General features: G+C 36.6%; 2 protein-coding genes across 2 annotated transcripts; both read right to left on the minus strand.

The window, feature by feature from the left end:
• Nucleotides 1–1,011: 1,011 nt before the first annotated feature.
• LOC123870385 (pollen-specific leucine-rich repeat extensin-like protein 3) lies at nt 1,012–7,729 on the minus strand. The gene is made up of 2 exons (XM_045913671.1): nt 7,603–7,729; nt 1,012–1,776 (listed from the first exon to the last, which is right to left on the minus strand). The coding sequence occupies exon 2, from the start codon at nt 1,772–1,774 to the stop codon at nt 1,385–1,387; it is 390 nt and encodes a 129-aa protein (XP_045769627.1). The 5' UTR covers nt 1,775–1,776; nt 7,603–7,729; the 3' UTR covers nt 1,012–1,384.
• A 975-nt stretch (nt 7,730–8,704) lies between these two features.
• Nucleotides 8,705–9,700, minus strand: LOC123870386 (early nodulin-75-like). The gene is made up of 2 exons (XM_045913672.1): nt 9,579–9,700; nt 8,705–9,233 (listed from the first exon to the last, which is right to left on the minus strand). Exon 2 carries the CDS (start codon nt 9,229–9,231, stop codon nt 8,902–8,904), a length of 330 nt encoding a protein of 109 aa, XP_045769628.1. The 5' UTR covers nt 9,232–9,233; nt 9,579–9,700; the 3' UTR covers nt 8,705–8,901.
• Between the last annotated feature and the right edge of the window lie 10,681 nt (nt 9,701–20,381).

Consider the following 20,381-nt stretch of genomic DNA (forward strand, 5'->3'; position numbering starts at 1 on the left):
AGATAGATAGATAGAACACTTTATTGCACACAAAAACACATGTAAAGGATCACGACACAGAAAGAATAAAACAGAAAAAACAACTGTGTGCAAAGGCGGCCTTATTGCTTAGAGCAATCTCTACCAGTCAACCTTTGTACCAGTAGGTACCTAAAGTACCTTAATCACGAGGCCATCACCGCTTTCTTAATCTAATTTGTAATTACTTACCAACTAAATTAACTTCACTAACGTAAATACAGTTAGCAATTGCAGTAGTTTTAATCCCGTATTGATAGCCCCGATTTAGTATACAGGTCAGGCCGCTACTCCCATGTTACTTGCACCAAATGCTATCTAACACATCTGGCGTACGTAATCTTGCTATAGGAAAAAACTTTCTTAATAAGAACGCTGTTTTTATTCCAGCCATGCCACTCCAGCAATATTCCAGCGGGAATGATGAAATAATTAATATTGAACATACGTCAAAAATATTCGGACAAGATATTTCTGTAAGTGTAATAGCTGTACTAAATGATGCCCGCGACTTCGTCCGCATAGTTTCGGAATTTTTGATCCCGTGAGAACTTTTTGATTATTCTGGATAAAAGTAGCCTATAAGTATCAGTTTTCAGGATGCAAGCTATCTCTGTACTTAATGGATGATGCCCTCGACTTCTTCGTCATGGATTAGTTTTTTTAATTCAGTGGGATTTCCATGATTTTCTGGGATAAAAAGTAGCCTATTGCCTCTGAGATGCAAGCCATCTCTGTACCCAATGTCCAATTTGGTTTAACAAATGTGCCGTGAAAAGCTAGCAGACAGACAGAAAGACTTTCGCATTTATAGTTAATATGGATTAGTAAGGAAAATCTTTTTATTTTTGCACACCACTAATAAAAAAATTGTAGTGGTGAGCACTTTGCAGGTATAATAATATAGTCAACAAAAGTTATATGGTATTAAATAAGTATATTTTTATTATACATAGAATAAGTACCTATAATCAATTACAAGACGATTACTAGAATAAATAAAAACGTTTAGGTAGATTTTCTGGATAAAGTAGGTACACACATATAAAATTGTACAAGCAAAGAAACTCGTACTCGTAAAAGAAAGAAAATGATAATATTTCTATAACCCCAGACGGGATTGAAACTAAACGCACTATTATTATTAATAACAATTAATGCGGAACTCTGTTACCACAATATTATTTCTTACTCCTATGTCACGGTTACAATACCTACATATCTCAGTAGGTAAATTAAGTTTAACAATAAAAGAAAATCTGCATTAAAAATTAAAATTAAAAACTTAGACATTTGCATGCCCTTTTATATCACGTGAATAACAATTAGGTTTCTTGCTTCTTAAACTTTTGGTTGGGTATACTCTTCATAGTGGACGATGGACTGGTGGGTAGGGATCATCAGTATTGGGTGGTGACGGGTGGTAGTGTAGGGAGGGTGCTGAGTCTCCATTTGGTGGTTGATTGCGAACTTGCATCTGTCGAACCTCACTAAAACCACATCGTTTACGTTGTTTGGGTGGTTGCATGGGTGGATGTGGAAATCCTGGTGACGGCAGGCGGTGCTGAGGTCCAGGTGGACCAGATGGTCTGTTCAGTGTACTAGGATCCCGTGAAGAAGTCGCCTCGCTATATGGTGGCGGTTTCCATAGCTGCTCGTGTGACGGTGTGGGTGGCATGTTTTTGAAGTAGCAGTGCGATGCGCAGTAACCATTGCCGCAGTAGGGACCACACGGTAGACTTTGTGGTGGTGGCATTACTGTGAACATGGAATATAGTTTTAGTAAATAAGGCGTAGTATATAGAGTGTAATTTAAAATAATGATTATCACACTCAGATTTATAAGCTCAAAAATATTTTTAATGACTTATAGCGAAATATATTTGCACATGTCTAAAAATTATTAACAGGGCTCTCTCCGTCACTCGTTTCCACTCGTTTCATACAATCGTAGTTCCAATTTCATTTGAATGTTAAGCAACCAAAGTCCATGAAATTTTGCAGACATATTCTAGAAACTAATATCTGTGTCTGTGGTGTTGTTAGCGACTAGATTTAATATTGTGTGAATTCTGCGCACGACGTACCTATAAGTTAGGCAAAGGGCCATGTTTCGCTGTTTGCCCACAAAAAAGGAACGTTTCAAGAACGGTTTAATTTATGACTCTTCGCGTCGTCTACCTGCTTGACTAAAGTGTTTAAACTCATAGAATTTGGAACTCAAGTAGTGTAGTGTAGGTTAAAAGGCCCTTATGTTTTAGATTTATTAGGAGCCTAGCGAGAATAGAAATTAGAATAGAGGCCAATTGTGTTGTAGAGGCCAATTGAGGTTAAATTTATGTTAACTTGTCATTTTTGTGTTTAAATCAACCTATTTTATTGCTAAGAAATAAGTGTGTGAAACTTAACTTGAAATAAAGAGGGTCTCGAAGGGTTCACTCATTGGTGTGGGAATATTTTACTGGCTTCATGATATAAATACCACTCCTTGAGCCGAGACCAATCAGTCAGCCCAAGTCAGCCCAGAGACTAGCATACGAAATAAGTATTTTATTTCAAGAAACCTCTCTTCGTCTATACCAATAAATTACATCTACCTGTCGCGGTAGAGGTGCACGACCGGGGTGCACGGGACGGGACGTTAGAACCAGCCTACGAGCCAACTGAGGGACAGGGTGCAAAATAGTTACCTGACCACTCACTCGCGCCCCGTCAACTATAGTGGGACAAGTTCCCAGGCGTTGTTACGCATTTACAAGCGACGCGCCGCAACAAATGGTCCTTCGAACCGGATCCCGGAAGACAGATTCTAGAACTGGAAGTTGAAGATTTTTGAAGGTGAAGCTACGAACAGGAACAAGAGATATGACTCTCACCAGGTTCCAGAAGGAAGAATGTGTGCCCTTACGCGCAAATACATCGCAACGAACAGAACAAGCGAATGTGCGCAGATCAGAAGGGACCACATCTATCGAAGCTATAGCCACGAACTTAAGATCTTCAAATATGGAATCTTCGAGATACACCGCGACAAAAGTTACGAAGATGTTCGAAAATGGGGCTAGACTCAAAGAACAGAAGACCACTGACGAGATGATGGCTGAGTGGAAGAACCAGAACAGAACCTTGAAGACGATTGAATCAGGGGGTTTTATCCGCACGTCAGTTCGGTCTAAGAGAACTGCTGCCAGATTACGCGAGTTAGAAGCAAGAGAAGAACTGGCGCTTTTAGAATTGCAGCGCGCTGAAGCAGCAGCTAATCTGGCCAGAATCAGATTCGAGAAACAACGAATTGAAGATAAAGTAGTTAGTCTGGATAAAGAACAAGAAGATAGAACATCTCACGTTCAGAACTGGATCCAGACCTCTACTTTAGAAGAAATAAAAGACGTCATTCCTGACAAACGAGGGAATCAGTCCCTGCTTCACTCGGAGCTTATAAGCTCAGAACAGTCGAGTGGAGCTGAGAATTTAGAAATGATAGCGAATACAACGATGCCAATCCACGCAGTGGAAACGACCAGAGTTTCAGAAGATGACCTGGATAAGGAACAAGGAGGAAGAACTTCACTTGTTCAGAACTGGATCCAGACGTCATCTTTGAAAGAAACTAAAGATATAATTCCTGATAAACGAGGGAATCAGTCCCTGCTTCACTCGGAGATCATAAGCTCAGAACAGACGAGTGGAACTGCGAATTCAGCTTTAGAAGACGGTTTGGATGAGGAACAAGAAGACACAGCTTCGCATGTTCAGAACTGGATCCAGGCTTCATTTTTGGAAGAAACAAAGGATATCATTCCAGATAAACGAGGGAATCAGTCCCTGCTGCACTCGGAGCTTATAAGCTCAGAACAGTCGAGTGGAGCTGAGAATTTAGGAATGATAGTGAATACAATGTTGCCAGTCCACGCAGTGAGAACAACCAGGGCTTATCTGAAGATAATTCCGGTAGAAGTATTTGGACCAAAAGGATTCCAGAAGATACTAGTACTTTTGGATGAAGGATCAACGGTCTCTCTTCTTGATTCACGAATAGCTAAGAATATTGGGGCAAAGGGAACTGAAGAAGAATTGGTGCTAGAAACAGTTGGAGGAAAATTGATACGCAAGAGGGACTCTGAGAAGCTCAACTTAATAATACGAGGAGTCCACCAAGAAGAAAATAAAAGCCTCGATCGTGTTCGCACCATCGAAGAACTGAATCTTGCTCCACAGTTCCTGGATAAAGAAAGAATAGAAAAATATCCACACCTGAAAGAAATGACAAGTGTTCTTTATTATGAGTTTGAGCCACCTCGGTTACTCATAGAACAAGACAACTGGAAACTGATCGTATCTCAAGAAATTAAGAGAGGAAAACCCGGTCGACCAGTCGCTTTACTGACGGAATTCGGAGAATCGTTGGGAGTGCAACCAAGAAGACCTACGACAGACTCAGATGGAAGAGCTCTCGCCATATTAGAAAAAACCTATAAAAGGCGAGAAGATGGACGCTTTGAAGTCGGATTGCTGTGGAAAAAGGAAGATGACCAAATGCCAGAAAAATACAAATCAGCCGAAAAAAGACTGTTCACCATTGAAAAGAAAATGGATAAAGATCTTCACCTCAGAGATGAATATATCAAGCAAATTCAGCATCTGCATGATGAAAACTACGCAGAAGAGGCGCCAAACAAACGAGATTCTAAAAGAAAATGGCACCTTCTTCACTTCTCTGTCAAACATCCATTAAAAAAGAAAGTAAGAATCGTCTTCGACGCTGCAGCTAAGTCCCGAGGGAGAAGTTTGAATGAAGCTCTTCTATCAGGACCAGATCTTTTGCAATCTCTCTTCGGGGTGTTAACAAGATTCTGTCAAGGCCCAACGGCAGTAGCAGCAGACATTAAAGAAATGGTCCTGCAGATAAAAATAAGACCTGAAGACAAGGATTATTTGAGATTTTTATGGCGAGAAGGTCGTCGAGACGCTCCACCGAAAGAATATAGAATGAACACCGTCATATTCGGCGCAACTTCACCACCAAGCACAGCTATCTTTGTGAAGAATAGAAACGCAGAAGACTTCAAAGAACGTTATCCAGATGCAGCAACAGCTATAGTACGTAACCATTACATGGATGATTATCTTCATAGCTTTCACTCCGAACAAGTACTTGTGAAAGTTGCGAAAGAATTAGATTACATCCACAGAAAAGCAGGATTCGTACTAAGAGGATGGGCATCGAAGCAACGGAATCTTCTTCAGCAAATCACAAAAGAAAATGTAGACAAGACTGAAATAGAGCTTGGAGAAAAAGAAGAGAAAACTCTAGGCTTACGGTGGTTCACCGAAGAAGACAGCATCAGGTTTCGTACTAGCCTACGGAACACACCCCAAGAAGTACGGGAAGAAAAAAGAATCCCAATGAAAAGAGAAGTCGCTAGTGCAGTCATGAGCACTTTTGGCCCGTTCGGGCTGGCATCACCAGTTTTAATACAAGGGAAAAAGCTACTGCAAAGTATATGCAGAAGTGGAATTGGCTGGGATGAGCAAATAGAAAAACAAGCTGCACTGCTGGGAAGCCGACTAGCTGAATCACTTATACATGAGTCAGATCTGACAATCAAGAGAAAGACTTATTGGACAGACTCAAGCGTTGTCCTGTCATGGATCAAGTCGGATCCCAGATACTTCGAGACATCTGTGGCACATAGACTTGCAGAAATCGAAGATGTCATTCAACCACATGAATGGCACTGCATGAATCCAGCCGATGATGACACGCGTGATGTACCAGAAAACTTATCAAAGAGTCACATGTGGTTTACTGATCCTGAGTTTTCGAAACAAGAAGAGGAGTGCTACGTCGAGCCAGTTCAGAATTCAGATTCAGTCGTGATGCAGCAGATGTAGCATCGCCAGGTTCGAAGATTGGTGCTACGCACAAGGGGGAGGATGTTAGCGACTAGATTTAATATTGTGTGAATTCTGCGCACGACGTACCTATAAGTTAGGCAAAGGGCCATGTTTCGCTGTTTGCCCACAAAAAAGGAACGTTTCAAGAACGGTTTAATTTATGACTCTTCGCGTCGTCTACCTGCTTGACTAAAGTGTTTAAACTCATAGAATTTGGAACTCAAGTAGTGTAGTGTAGGTTAAAAGGCCCTTATGTTTTAGATTTATTAGGAGCCTAGCGAGAATAGAAATTAGAATAGAGGCCAATTGTGTTGTAGAGGCCAATTGAGGTTAAATTTATGTTAACTTGTCATTTTTGTGTTTAAATCAACCTATTTTATTGCTAAGAAATAAGTGTGTGAAACTTAACTTGAAATAAAGAGGGTCTCGAAGGGTTCACTCATTGGTGTGGGAATATTTTACTGGCTTCATGATATAAATACCACTCCTTGAGCCGAGACCAATCAGTCAGCCCAAGTCAGCCCAAAGACTAGCATACGAAATAAGTATTTTATTTCAAGAAACCTCTCTTCGTCTATACCAATAAATTACATCTACCTGTCGCGGTAGAGGTGCACGACCGGGGTGCACGGGACGGGACGTTAGAACCAGCCTACGAGCCAACTGAGGGACAGGGTGCAAAATAGTTACCTGACCACCCACTCACGCCCCGTCAACTATAGTGGGACAAGTTCCCAGGCGTTGTTACGCATTTACAAGCGACGCGCCGCAACAGGTGTTTTAGATTTTTCTAAAAATATGTAGTTTTAAAATTACAGGGGCTCAAAGATTTGTATGAAAATTTTAAGATCGCGTAACTTTGAAACCGAATATTTTAACAGAAATCTGGAAAACCACAGACATAGATATTAGTTTCTAGAATATATGTGCAAAATTTCATGGACTTTGGTTGCTTGATATTCAAATGAAATTGGAACTACGATTGTATGAAACGAGTGGAAACGAGTGACGGAGTGAGCCCTCTTAAATCTAAGTATATGAGATTTTCAATAATTTTCTGACAATACAATCTTTGCAAAGAAAAAACAGTTGTCAAACTCAGTTAAGATTTGACGAAATTATGTAAATCCAAATAACCAATCAAGAACAAATTCTATTAGCTATAAGTAGGCCAAGTCCCGTTCAAATCTGTACATTAGTCTTAGCGTAACGCACACACAGATGAATGGACAGAAAGACAGACAGACACAAATTAAAAAGAAATCTCTTCTGCACTATATCCCGTAGGTACTAGAGTCGTATTTTTTCGAAATCATTTTTTACGACAAATCTAAAACTTTTGTCTAAAAATCTGTTTAAGGAAGTCCCTATAGGTTCCTTGACAGACACGACAGACAGACAGGCATACCTACAACGAAGTGATCCTATAAGGGTTCCTTTATTCCTTATGAGATATGGAACCCTAAAAATTAAAATTAAAATTATTTATTTCAAGTAGTACGACGTGTGTCTTGTGCTCGTTTGTAACTCTAATACCGGTTCGGAATGCAATTTCTACTGAGAAGAGCCGGCAAGAAACTCAGAAACTATAGATAGTAAGTAATAAAAAGTTATTCTGAAGAATTGTGTAAATAGATGGTATTGACTTTTTTACAATAACTTATAAAATAGAATGAAGATAAATACCTTAATTATTGCAATATGTCTCCCAAGGTGAAGCTTTAAAAATTAGATCACTTTTCTGGTCAAAATATTCGCAAATTTTTGGATAGTAGCTCACACAGAAATGATAGCGATAACGCTTAGGTGTTTGTTTTATTGATTATACTTTTATCTTACTTTTCATATTCTAGATAGGTATGATATGATTATAGCGGTGAGTAATAAGTAAATCTAAATATGAAGTAGAGTGAGTCATATTCAAAAAACTTGCCCCTGCTTTCATGATGTCCAATGGAAATAAACCCCTTCCTTTGTTTTTCAACATGCATTTGGCGGTTTCATTGAAATCCATAAATTGCCATAGTATGGACCCAGTAATTAAGTCAACAGTTTCGTTATTTACTAATAAAAGTAGGAAAAATCATGATTCTTTTAATACATGACGCATTGAATTTCATACATTTTAGATATTATATCCTCTATAATATGCACAATTTATTTAAAGCATTTTTTGTGACTTTATAGACATCACGCAAATAAATAATGTTCATACAATATTTAAATAGATGACATTCTCAATTGTAGTGGTACAAAAACAAATTATTTTATTTTGAATTTGTCACAGGCTACGTTATATTTAATTATTGCTCTTTGAGATAAGATTACATTTATTTTTTATTTAAGATCTGCTGGTTTTTTTATCTAAAGTTTGTTTATCTAAATAATCCATTTTCATTATTTCATACAAGGTGTTCTTATTAACTACTGAAAAGCGCGATTGCCATCTTAATTTCTTAATCCATTAAGACTGTTCTCTTACTCATAAATTATTATAATTAACGAGAAAGACTTCCTGTGTTCATTCAAGGAGTAAATTCTCATAATCATTCAAGGATTATTGAAAATCATCGGAACTGATGATGAGGCAGTGAGACAGGGGCGTTTCTGTAACCTCGAGATCTTCTTTCTATCGAGATCCCCTTCTCTAATAAATCCTACGGTTCCTCTACGTGTAAGGTATATTGACACTTTGAGTTACAATATCTATAATACTAGAATATTCTATTGCATTCACGTAGGTGTTTCGAGCAATAATAAAAATCAAAGAAAAAATAAAACATTGAAAAATAAAATACCATTTTATTTTCATATCACAGATCTTTTAAAGACATGTAAACAATATCAGTACCTATATACAGAAGAATAATTTTCTTTTTTATTACAATGTGGTTTTACAAATTACATAATTTTTATACGCCAAAATAACTATTGTAATAATTTTAACAAAGAATATTAGAAGTTTTTAAACCAAGAACGGAAAATCTATCTCTTCATAGCATCAAAACTGGGTGGGTAGTGGGGTGGCCCGGGGTGGTGGGGAGGGTGATGTGGTGGGTGATGCGGAGGGTGGTGAGGAGGGTGATGCGGAGGGTGATGAGGAGGCTGATGCGGAGGATAATGTGGCGGATAGTGAGGTGGATGGTGCTGAGGCGGGTACGGGTCCGGGTACGTTGATGGTGGAATGCTGTACGGCGGTGGCTTCCATTGCTGCAGATGTGGTGGTGCGGGAGGTTGGTTACGGAAGTAACAGTGTGGCTGACAGTTTCCGCTGCCACAGTAGGGGCCGCATGGCAGAGCGTGAGGTGGTGGCATTACTGGAAACAAAAATACCATATTATTCATAAATCAAAATACTAAAAATTAACGATGGTATATAAAGAAATCCAGAAACAGACAATAGCGGAAAAGGCAAATTAATAAATGAAATTTTATCAAGTGCTTATAATGTCATGTATATATCTACCTACTAATAACGCATCGCCGAAATAAATGTTATCAACTTACCAAAATGAAGAAAATTAAATAAGTCACAATTAGCAACTACTTACATTAACATAGCCAATTGACAATTGACAAACAGTTGATTAATTACAAATAAAATATTGAACTATTAAGACACATGCACGCTAAAATTAATAAATTAACTACAAAGAAATTACCTTAGGTTTGGCTATTACTATGACAGTAAATTTTCTAATTTATTTAAATAAAATAAAAACTGGTGATAGCTGTTAACTGCACTATATTCAAAACAGTATTGATTCTGATAATGGTCAGGTGTTTGCTATATGTATTGATTATTTTACTATCTACTTTCCGATATCATGCCTAAGCCTTATCTATGATATGCATTGGCTGGCTGAGTAATTGGAAAATCATTTTGAAACATCATCAGATTTTATTGTACTTACCTATGGTAGTGAGGAGTTTCATTTAGATGTAGAACAAAATTTTGCGAAATCCTAGTCAGTTAGTTTATTGAAAGTTCTTTATTTGCGAAAATGCTAGATGGATTCACACACAGTAATTATATTGTTATTCGTAGCAGCTATTTTATCTTAATAAATGACAAATATATATATTTATGTGATACTTATGTCAAGTATGAAAGGTCATTTGTTCAATTTATCTATAAGTAATTATTGTGTTCTATTAGCAACGATTTTATTAATATATCAATAAAAACATCAAAATACTACAAAAACCATGCACTTAAAGAATACATTTCATTCAACTCTTAATTGTTTTGTATTTTCATCAACCGTTTATTTTGAAATTCCGTCTCAGAAAACGTTATTTACTTATCGCGCTTCGTTTGCTTACAAGGTATTTAAGTTCGTGTCGTCTTTTCCCAGTTTTGTGTTTGGAAAATGGAATTTCCTTGTTGAGACAACGCTGAATTCCCAATCGGTTCTGAAAAGAATTCTAATAGCCATTTTGTTTGCAATATAATCCTTGTTTTTGTATTTAAATTATATTGCAATCCTATTTTAAAGTTTTATCCTTTCTCGTCTTTCCTTCGAGGAAACTTTAAGTTGAATTGAATAAACTGATAACTTTACTTACCTTACTTATATCATAGATTTTTTCAAATATAACCTACTCGTAACAATGCTATGCTACAGCGAATAAAAATATATACACTTGAACTAGCTTTTGCCAGTTATTTCATCCGTGATATTAGTATACATAAAATGCATTAATTCAAATACTTGTTCGTAGTTTTTCTATTTTCATCATCTTATTTAAATCAGCGCCTTCTTCATACCATATTATTAGGTAAAATATGGGTATGTATTTTCTATAAAATTTATAAACTCCGCAATTATTACCCTTACTAGCTAATGCCCGCGACTTCGTTCGCGTGGATGTAGGTTCTTTAAAAATCCCGTGGGACACACACACACACACACACACACACACACACAAGTACAAACTTTCGCCTTTATAATATTAGTGTGAAAGTGTGATTACAGGACTTATTATTATTTCTTTAAATGCAGAGAATTGAGGTTTAAAGGATCACGAAAAGCTTTATGACACCATTAGGTCGATAAAAAACAAAAGCCACTAAGAATAATTAATTTACGTTACGGCTGAGAGGTCTTTACCAGTGATTAAATTATTCAATTGATACTGGAGATTTATCCCGGCTTACATCGACCAAAACAAGAGCCGCTTGGAATTTATTACCTGGTTTACCAATGATTAATGGTTTAAAAATATTATGTTACGTATTTTACATCGGTAATGATATACCTACTTAATATTATTTTAATTGCTATCAGCCCCAAAATTTGGTAGCACAAGTTAGACAAACTTAATTGTTACAGCATCTTCATGTTATATGTATAAGAAATATGTGTGTATAAAATCATTATATTATCTGTAATAGAATTCTTCAGGCTTATTATACCACAGACATGTTTCGTTCATATACAGGGCGTATAAAATTCGTGTTCGATGATGAGTAGTGTACGAGTCTTCACTTTAGGTACATATTATGTAACGTATCTTCTTTTTTTTTAGGGTTCCGTGGCTCAAAAAAAAAGAAATCCTCATAAGTCTGACTGTTCGTAATATGTCTGTCTGTCCGTCTGTCTGTCATGTCTGTCAAGAAAACCTATAGGGTTCTTCCCGTTGTCCTGGAATCGTGAAATTAGGCAGGTAGGTCTTATAGCACTATCGAAGGAAAAATCCGAAAACCATCAATTTGTGGTTACATCACACAAAAAAAATGTATTTACTAAATCACAAAGATGGTGTGGTCCGTCATTAACTTGCAGTACGGTACATAAAAGTGTTAGGTATATCTTGTACGATGATACGGAACCCTTCATGTGCGAGACCGACTCACACTTGTATATACTTTTAATTGAAATAATATTCACATTTTTTTAGAATTACAAAATAAAACTATTCATGTTCTTAATTAAAAGAAATACGGTAACTCGTAGAGCAAAATTATTAAATCAATATAATAATCGCATTGCGCTTGCTGGAAAATACACATTCATTTTTCTTTTTTCTATAAATAATAATTTAATCCAAAAGTTTGAATAAACATTTCAATCGAGAGTTTTTCATAGGCAGCAACCATTCGACCGGAACGGCGCATTCAGCTCTTTTTCACGCATCACTGATTCCCGATGAATGAACTGCGGCGGGAATATTAGACTCACTCACAATACAGAACGGGTGACCTCTCAATTGATATTCTGTATACTGTATATCTTTTTTTTTCTCTCGTCTGGCGTATACACGCGGCGCCCCTCTAGAGCGCTTTCCAGTCAGTTCCACCACCAATAAACACCAGCAGAACACAAAAATCCGCCACTTCTAACAAAAAACACTCCAAAAAGTGACAACACGCGCGCCAGCAAACGCCACCACAGACGAAGTCCTACTGTATATTCAGACATTGAATATGGACATACATGTAATTTTGTGCCGATACGGAGCGCCCCTCCGAGCGTACTGGGAATTAAAATAGTTTTCGTGTTGACACTATGTCGGCAGGTAAATTCCACCAAGCGATTTAGCGTACCAGTACGTTGCTACGTAAAAATTGAGTTGATATAGGTTTAATGAATTAGATACGCGAAGGACGTCATTGGTTTATTAAAAAACTAATCTAACCTTATTTACTTACACCTTTTTCAAATGTTGTTTTAGAAGCACTTTCATTATAAGTGAAAATACTAAAATTACTAGCACAATAATAACATTTATATTAATAAAACATATTTTAATTAAAAAGCAAGTAATGGGTTCTTAATTAAATGAATACATTTGAAAGGCAGATGAACTCCTAGCGACAACTTCAGCAGCGAAATGAGCGAGAATGAAATGACTTGCTTATTTTATTCTAATGAACATTACTTACTATAATTTATGTTTCCTCTATAATCCGTCAGTTATTTACTCTTACTTTACTTAAAATATTTTTAGGCAAAAGTTTTAAAGATAACGAAAAAATAACTATCTAACTAATATAACTAACTAATATTTTATGAAAAAGTACTAGACTATCTAACTAATATATCTAACTAATATTTTATGAAAAAGTTACGCATGGAAAGATAGAATTATAAAGTTTTTAGGTTGCCACAAAATAGATTTTGCAAACTCTACTTAAATGTAATAAATAATAATACTGATGCTAACGTATAAGTTTTATCAAAACAGCTTCAGTAATATCGTATTTAAGTAAATCGACCCATGGCCGGCTCACTATTGAACATGGTTTTCCTGTTAGAATGAGAACAGTTTGGTCAGATAGTCCAGCATGCTAGCCAACTGTAGATTGGCAGGCGTCACACACCATTGAAAATATTATGTAGAAGTTTCAGGCATTCTTACAGGTTTCCTCACGTTAAAGCAAGTTATAAAAAATACTATATGTGTACTCGTTAAGCTCGTTATAATTGTAGAGGTAGAAACTTATAAAAATTCACGTGAATAAACATTGAAATAAGGTAAAAAAATACGTAAATCTGAGTATGACGACGGCACACAGGTAAGTCACTCTTTGAAACGGCTTAAACCAATAAGCGAGTTAATCACGGAACGAGGAACAAAGAAATCAGGAAATTAGGTGTTAGATCTTCTTTCGAAGCAATACTCACTGTATTGACGAAGAAAATTAACGTTTTTACTTTCCATTGGACTCGTTTCTTTTTCGTCAATTTTATGATTTCTTTTGTATGATAAAAATATGAACACATATTATAAAAGCTTATGGAATATATAGCTTTTACGCCAACAGAACATGCTAAGTACAATTGGTTAGAGTAATGATTTACGTCTCCGCTCACTAGCCAACGAGTTGCAGGGAGCCGCTGGATTCAGGCGGCGCAAGAACGGGCCCTGAGGAAATCTAGTGGACCTATCGGTTGATGATGATGACAAATTGTTTATGACGTTACTTTTAATTTCTAGACACTGGTATTCCTTCTACACCATACCGTCAAAGCTGTTGCATCCAATTTTGCCATTTAGATACTCAGTCGTAAATTATCACGTAGGGATTTTAATCTATTCTATACCTACATATCAATAAAAGACTCAAAAATTCCACCCAAGGAAGCCGAGGCGGGTCAACTAATAGTGTATGAATTACACGTGGTTCTTTAACCACAACAACTAACAAACTTGTGCTATGAGTAAAAGACTACTAAGAATCAGCTTAGCATGTGAGTAAAACCTTATCAAGTAAGGCCACGTAGAAATAAAGCATTTCGTGTCAAAAGCGACCTGTACACTATTGTGGGCATTTTAATGTACGTGAGTCTCGACGCAGCTCATTCATCAAGAGCCAACGTTGCGTAGAAAAGAGCTGAATACGCCATTACGCTCGAATAGTCCTTACCAGCAATATAATTTTTTTTTTCTTTTTTTAAATGAATATTAGCCATGTTAAATGACTAATATTTCCCCTTTCCTCTCCAACTAAGCGTCAGGCTTGTGCTAGGAGTAGGTACGACAATAGTGCAACGGGCGGGGTTTGAACCGTCGACCTTTCGGTTTTCAGTCCACTCCTTTACCGGTTGAGCTATTGAGGCTCTATGTTTAATGTTTCACTAGATGCAGCGCATTCCAGGCGGAAGTCCTGTTTTCCGAGACACAGTTTTTATTAGTTCGGGAAACAGGTGGACAGTAATTATAATTATACTTACATTGTTATTATAAGTAATTTAAGTCAATATGTTTTGTTATGTTTATGTTATATTTGTTGTTGAGCCAAATTTTATCTTTATCTTTAGCGATTATAGCAATAACATGTTGCAACGAATATTGGTGTCCGCACTTCTGTCAATCATAATCTGCTTTAGACGCAGTTCGTTTCTACAAACATGTATAAGTTAGGATAGAATAAAAGAACAAACACTACCTATAGGTATACCTACTCATATATGATAGTGTGAATAATAATAATTTAGAGTTATAATTGCGCAAGTTTACTTTTCACAAACAGACTGCGTCTAAACGTAATTGATAAGAGTGTGGGCACTGATGTTCGTTGAAACTTGAAACATGTTGATACTATAATAAAGCGGCGCATCTAGTGGAACATTTATATCGCTGGCCTTTACAAATGATAAATTCAATGTTAAAATGTTTATTCAAAGATATAAACTAAAATGTATTTAGATACCTACAAGTTCACTAGATAATATACAAACATTATATTGATTAAATACGTTATCGTACTGTCATGGTTTCTGTAATGGGTGAGCTAGTGAGCAACAAATAGTATCTTAGTAATAACTAGATGATGCCTGCGACTTCGTTTCAATGGATTTAGGTTTTTGAAAATCCCATGGGAGTTCTTTGATTTTCCGGGACAGATAGTAAGTAGCCTATGTCCAATCCTGGGATTCAAGCTATTTCTGTACATTTGTAATAGTATCTTACTGTCAAACCTACTCATGAATAATTCAATCAATCTGATGCAGACGAGTATTTATTCGTCCAAGATACAGACTTCAAAAATACAAGTACATGAATAATTCTAAATTACCTACTTTTCTTTTACTCAATGGATTTGTAAAAATTCTATAAATTTTGTAGCTCAAAGCGAATAAAACTATATTTGTTACAAGCTATGTATAAATAAATTAAAAAAACACGAACTTGCCATATGAAATGTGCGCACGGAGTAGACATTAGCTTGGAGCGTGCCAGAGTCACGTACTTACAATATTTGCTGTGTAACATTCGGCAGAAATATCCTACTACTCTTTACTTTTTAACCACTCCGTTATCTAAATTACTATTTATTTTAGTCTTAACTAGCTGACAACCATGACTTTACCCGCGATGATTTAAAATTTATAAAATCCCGTTACCATTTCTCAAAATTCTTTCATGATGGGGGGGTTATGACAGTTAGTCAGTTTCTACAATTTCAGACATATTATAATTATAGATTTCTGTAGCATTGAGCACCTTTTATAGGCCCATAACTTCTTCGTTTATTTATATTACTCAAAAATAAAACGCAAGTAGCAAATAAATTCAATTCCCATTCAAATAGACCAAATAAAACTTTGTTTGACTGTGGTAAAATACTGGTGTTAAGTTTATTATTTCCAAAAAGTGTAGGTACTCCGAATTACATTAATTAACCTACTCCAAGAAACAAGAAAGGAACAAAAACTTTCTACCTGTAAGTGCAATATTTTTTTCAATAAAATACAGTAACTTTGTGTTGTTTACAAATTATTGTTTCAGACCAAGTTCAGACCTTGAATCTACTTGATAGAACAATTGGCGAATCTACACGTCATGTTCAAATAATAAGTTTAAAATTAAAAAAGTTCAAAGCGCTCAGAAATTGTTTAAAACTCAACACATGTGCGAGAGAAGTGTCCACGGAACAAGCACAACACTGTTTACGTGAAATGTATTAGTCAAGTAATTGTGCAGTTGCGATTACTTAGAAACTATAACTCAATTTTACTTGCACTTCATAGTATCCAAAGTTCATCAAAACAAACATTTTTTAGTAAAACTCACTTTAAAGTAGTTATTTCTATTTTGTTTCTTCCACTCTTCGTCATATTATGACGCCTGATAGAAAGACTACGTGTAAAAATTAGGTTTTAGTTAACAGACAGACAAAGTCACACCAAAGGGTTCTTTTGTAGAGTTCCATACTATTCGAAGGGTGCCAAAGGGAGCCTATCAGCCTTCGCTGTCTGTCTGTCAGCGGCCTCTTATAAACCGTAAAAGTTGAAATTTTCACATTGTATATTTTTTCACTATTTCTATTTACGTTATAAAAACAAATATTTCAAAATGTCTGCCACGCGAATTAATAAAAATTAAAAAGTACATAGGGTTATAAATCTTGTACGATGGTACAGAACTCTACGTGTACGAGTCCAACTCACACTTGACCGGATTTTACCATCTTGTTATGATCATCCGCCATACACAGACCTAATCAATGCAATAATATCAGAGAGGCATTATTGCAGTCGTCACACTGTAGCTGGCAAGCTACGGCCGTAGACCGCTAAAGTACTGAAATTGCTACGGTGCGGAACCGTAGCAAAGTACGATGCCGCCCGTATCATTGTGTTCCGTCCACACTTGTACGTAAAAATGCTGACAGTTGAAAATCATTTCAAAATCCATTCATGTTTTTTGGATTTGTGCGTGAAAACATTATAAGACTGTATATATTATAATTCATAAACTTTGATAAAAGCCTGAATTAGATGTCTAAAAGTCTTTTAACTTTGTTAATTTGTATCTGTTTTATAGCTTTGAGACATTAAATAACTTGTAAAGTACTTGATAGAGCAAAAAAGATCTCGTTGAACCAGCACAATATTACTTAAGTTCATCAAATATTAAAATGTTGAAGTGCAAATCCATGTCGCTGCAGTGAGTTGGCGTAAGGGTTACCAACCATTTTGAATAATCTGGGACACGGTATCACTAAAAACAATTTAACATAACCCACCAAGAACTCATTTTCCATACTTTTAGACTAAAGACAGCAGGTAGCAAACAAACAGACAGAAGGTGGCAACAATCAACAATAATCAACAATAAAAATGGCATGAGAAACTTTACTACTTTCGTCAGTATCTTCATACCTACTGGGATACCTACTACTTCATACTGTGTCAAATTATAATAAGTATTAAGTATTTATTCCTTATAAACTGAATATTTCAATGGCTCTGCCAAGTTCCAACTCGATAGATCGCCGCATCTGAAGAATTTGGTGATCATGTCACCAAGTGGTTTGGTGCGCGCAGGTGAAATTGCTTTGGAGAGTCTGCTCAGGAACTTCACAACATTGTACCTGCGTCACATTTTAACCACAGAACAAAAATACTTTCCCATTTATAATATTAGTATGATATGAGTATGTACCCAAGCTCCGGATATCCAACTGAATTCCCGAATTCGGGTTGTCGGTAAAGTGAACATGTCTGGGTCGTCGCGTATTCCTGAACAGCGTCGAGCGCGACAGGTCGAACGGAAATAAGCATGCTCGCAAAGCTAAGTTTGGGCATATCAGCAGATAGCGCTAGTGCTGGTATTTGAATAAAGAATGATATTCTGTCTACCTTTCTTATTTTAAACCGACTTCCAAAAAGGAGGTGGTTCCCAATTCAGCCAGTTTTTAGGGTTCCGTACCTCAAAAGGAAAAAATGAACGCTTATATTGATGGTGAATTGATATTTGAAGTAGGTACCTACCTATGTACCAAGCGATGCTTTTATGATTAAACTACAAGTCCTAACTCTTCAACCCTGATGATGCAGAGGATGCTGGTTGTGAATTTATTTGCATTAATAAAACCTAGAAATCAAAGCGTGAAATGTATTGGTAAAAAGAACAAATGAACTAAAAATAATAGGTATAACAAAAATTTAAAGAAAAGTTCCGAATTTCAAGGATTAAAATTATTATACACGATGTCAGCCAGAAGTGCCTTACACCAACCCGTAGGTTCATGTATTATGTATGCCAGTATTTCCAGCTCTCCCGCGTAACGCGTTTACACCCGACAAACATACCGTAACAGAATTACACTGTGTTACTATCGAATTAACCGACACTGATACTGTAAAGGTATGTAAATACAAAGTGTCAGATTGGCCATATTCTGATATTTTTCGGCTGTATTGCTCAATTTACATAAACACTCACCTCTTCATGGTATAATGATATATATATATATATATATATATATTTTATCTTTTTCCCATTTTTTCTTTTGTTCTTTGTATATTAGAGACAAATCAAATAAGAATTGAGCTTACCCTCATACAAAATATACCTAACATATGCTACTATTATTTTAAGTTCATTATACGTAAATATTCACAACTGTCTATCAATCGGAGCCAGTGAACGACAAACCAAAGAAATAGTCCGTTCGCTTCACGATAGCGTAACAAAATCTCTACCGTGGCGGGCGGTGCATTTACATTATATACTCTGCGTTGAAGTTGTGTGTTAAAAAGAGGTGAGCTTGTGGGCCCTATTTTTGATTGACAGTTGTCAAAAACGAGGTTTCTATGCTTTGTTGTTCTTTGATAAAGCACGTTCGAAAAAAAACCTCTGTCCAGTCGGTGTTTGTCATGGTCGCGAGAGTTTGAGTAAAATTTTCCGAACATACGCTATCATTTCGATTTTTTATTTACGTGTATTTATCATAAATCTTAAAATGCATTAGGTATACATAACGTACACATACCTATTTAATAAAACTATCATAGATTAGACAAAACAAATTTTTATTTTGTAATAGATAGAATTCGCCTATTGCATCACAATAACGTAACCTGGTCTTAGTCATATACTAATGCACTAAAGCTTCATCCAAACTGACATTAGGCTTACGTAGTGCACTGATATGCCTACTGGATGCTGCAATGCCTACTGAATAGTTATCACTTATCACAAAACCGCGGGTGACAGTGTGACTGAGATTTCATGCTAAACTTAGCAGCTTATTGGATAAAGAGTTAAATACTAGACAACCATAGCGCTACAGAATGTCACACTGATGACAGAATGTACTGTGTACTACACTGAACGGTAATAAAAGGAGCTTTGTAATACAGAACCTATGGAAAACGCGTTTCACCACAGTGCGAGAAGGTGACGCTGACCGCACACTCTCCTCAGTGTGTGTAGCTCACATTTATATCGTTAGTAAAGCTCCATCCTCAGCTAGAGCATCAATAGCTCAACGGTCAAAGGGACGGACTGAAATCCGAAAGGCTGGCGGTTCAAACCAAACCTAAGAACTAAAAATTGTGTCTTGGAATTCCAAATCGTACAGTAAAGGTCTAATCAGACGGACTACACCACAACAGCTAAAATGTTGCGATGTTGCGTTTGTGAATGGTCTCCTCAAATTATATTATCACAGCCACTTGCTAGGAATAGTACGTGATAGTACGGTGGGCCGTTGGCAGGATGTGAACGAGTGCTGCGAGTGTTGCGTTTGTGGCCGCGTTGTCGTTGGTAGTGACCAAACGTCGCGGCTGTCGTGCAAATTGTCGCAGGTACGTAATGTAGGAACTAGCGCGTTTTCGTACAATTTTTTAACGATAGCTGTGGCACGTATGTCAGAGCCCTAAGACATAGCATGCGGCCGTCACATTTGGAGTGAAACCTCGAACACTGACATTTATAAAACAGACTGAAGCCCCCTTGTGAACCCAAGCGAGGAGATATCACATCCTATCACGGAGTCATGTGAAAACAACTTCGCATGAATATTTTTGTGCTTTCAGTTTATTTACGGAGTTTATAAAGTTCCGTATCTTACATCAAAATATGTTCTACTATAAATTGAAACGGATGCACTATGGTTTTCGAACAATAAAGTATACTCGTTTCATTGTTGATCGAAGACTGTACGATTTAGAGCTTAACCTAAAATTGTACACAAATGGTACAATCCAATTGTAATGAAACGC

Source organism: Maniola jurtina, chromosome 12 (genome assembly GCF_905333055.1).
Source record: "Maniola jurtina chromosome 12, ilManJurt1.1, whole genome shotgun sequence".
Taxonomy (NCBI): domain Eukaryota; kingdom Metazoa; phylum Arthropoda; class Insecta; order Lepidoptera; family Nymphalidae; genus Maniola; species Maniola jurtina.

Excerpts from the sequence above, each read along its gene's own strand:
- LOC123870385 (XM_045913671.1), bottom strand. The coding sequence starts at position 1,774 with ATGCCACCACCACAAAGTCTACCGTGTGGTCCCTACTGCGGCAATGGT.
- LOC123870386 (XM_045913672.1), bottom strand. The coding sequence starts at position 9,231 with ATGCCACCACCTCACGCTCTGCCATGCGGCCCCTACTGTGGCAGCGGA.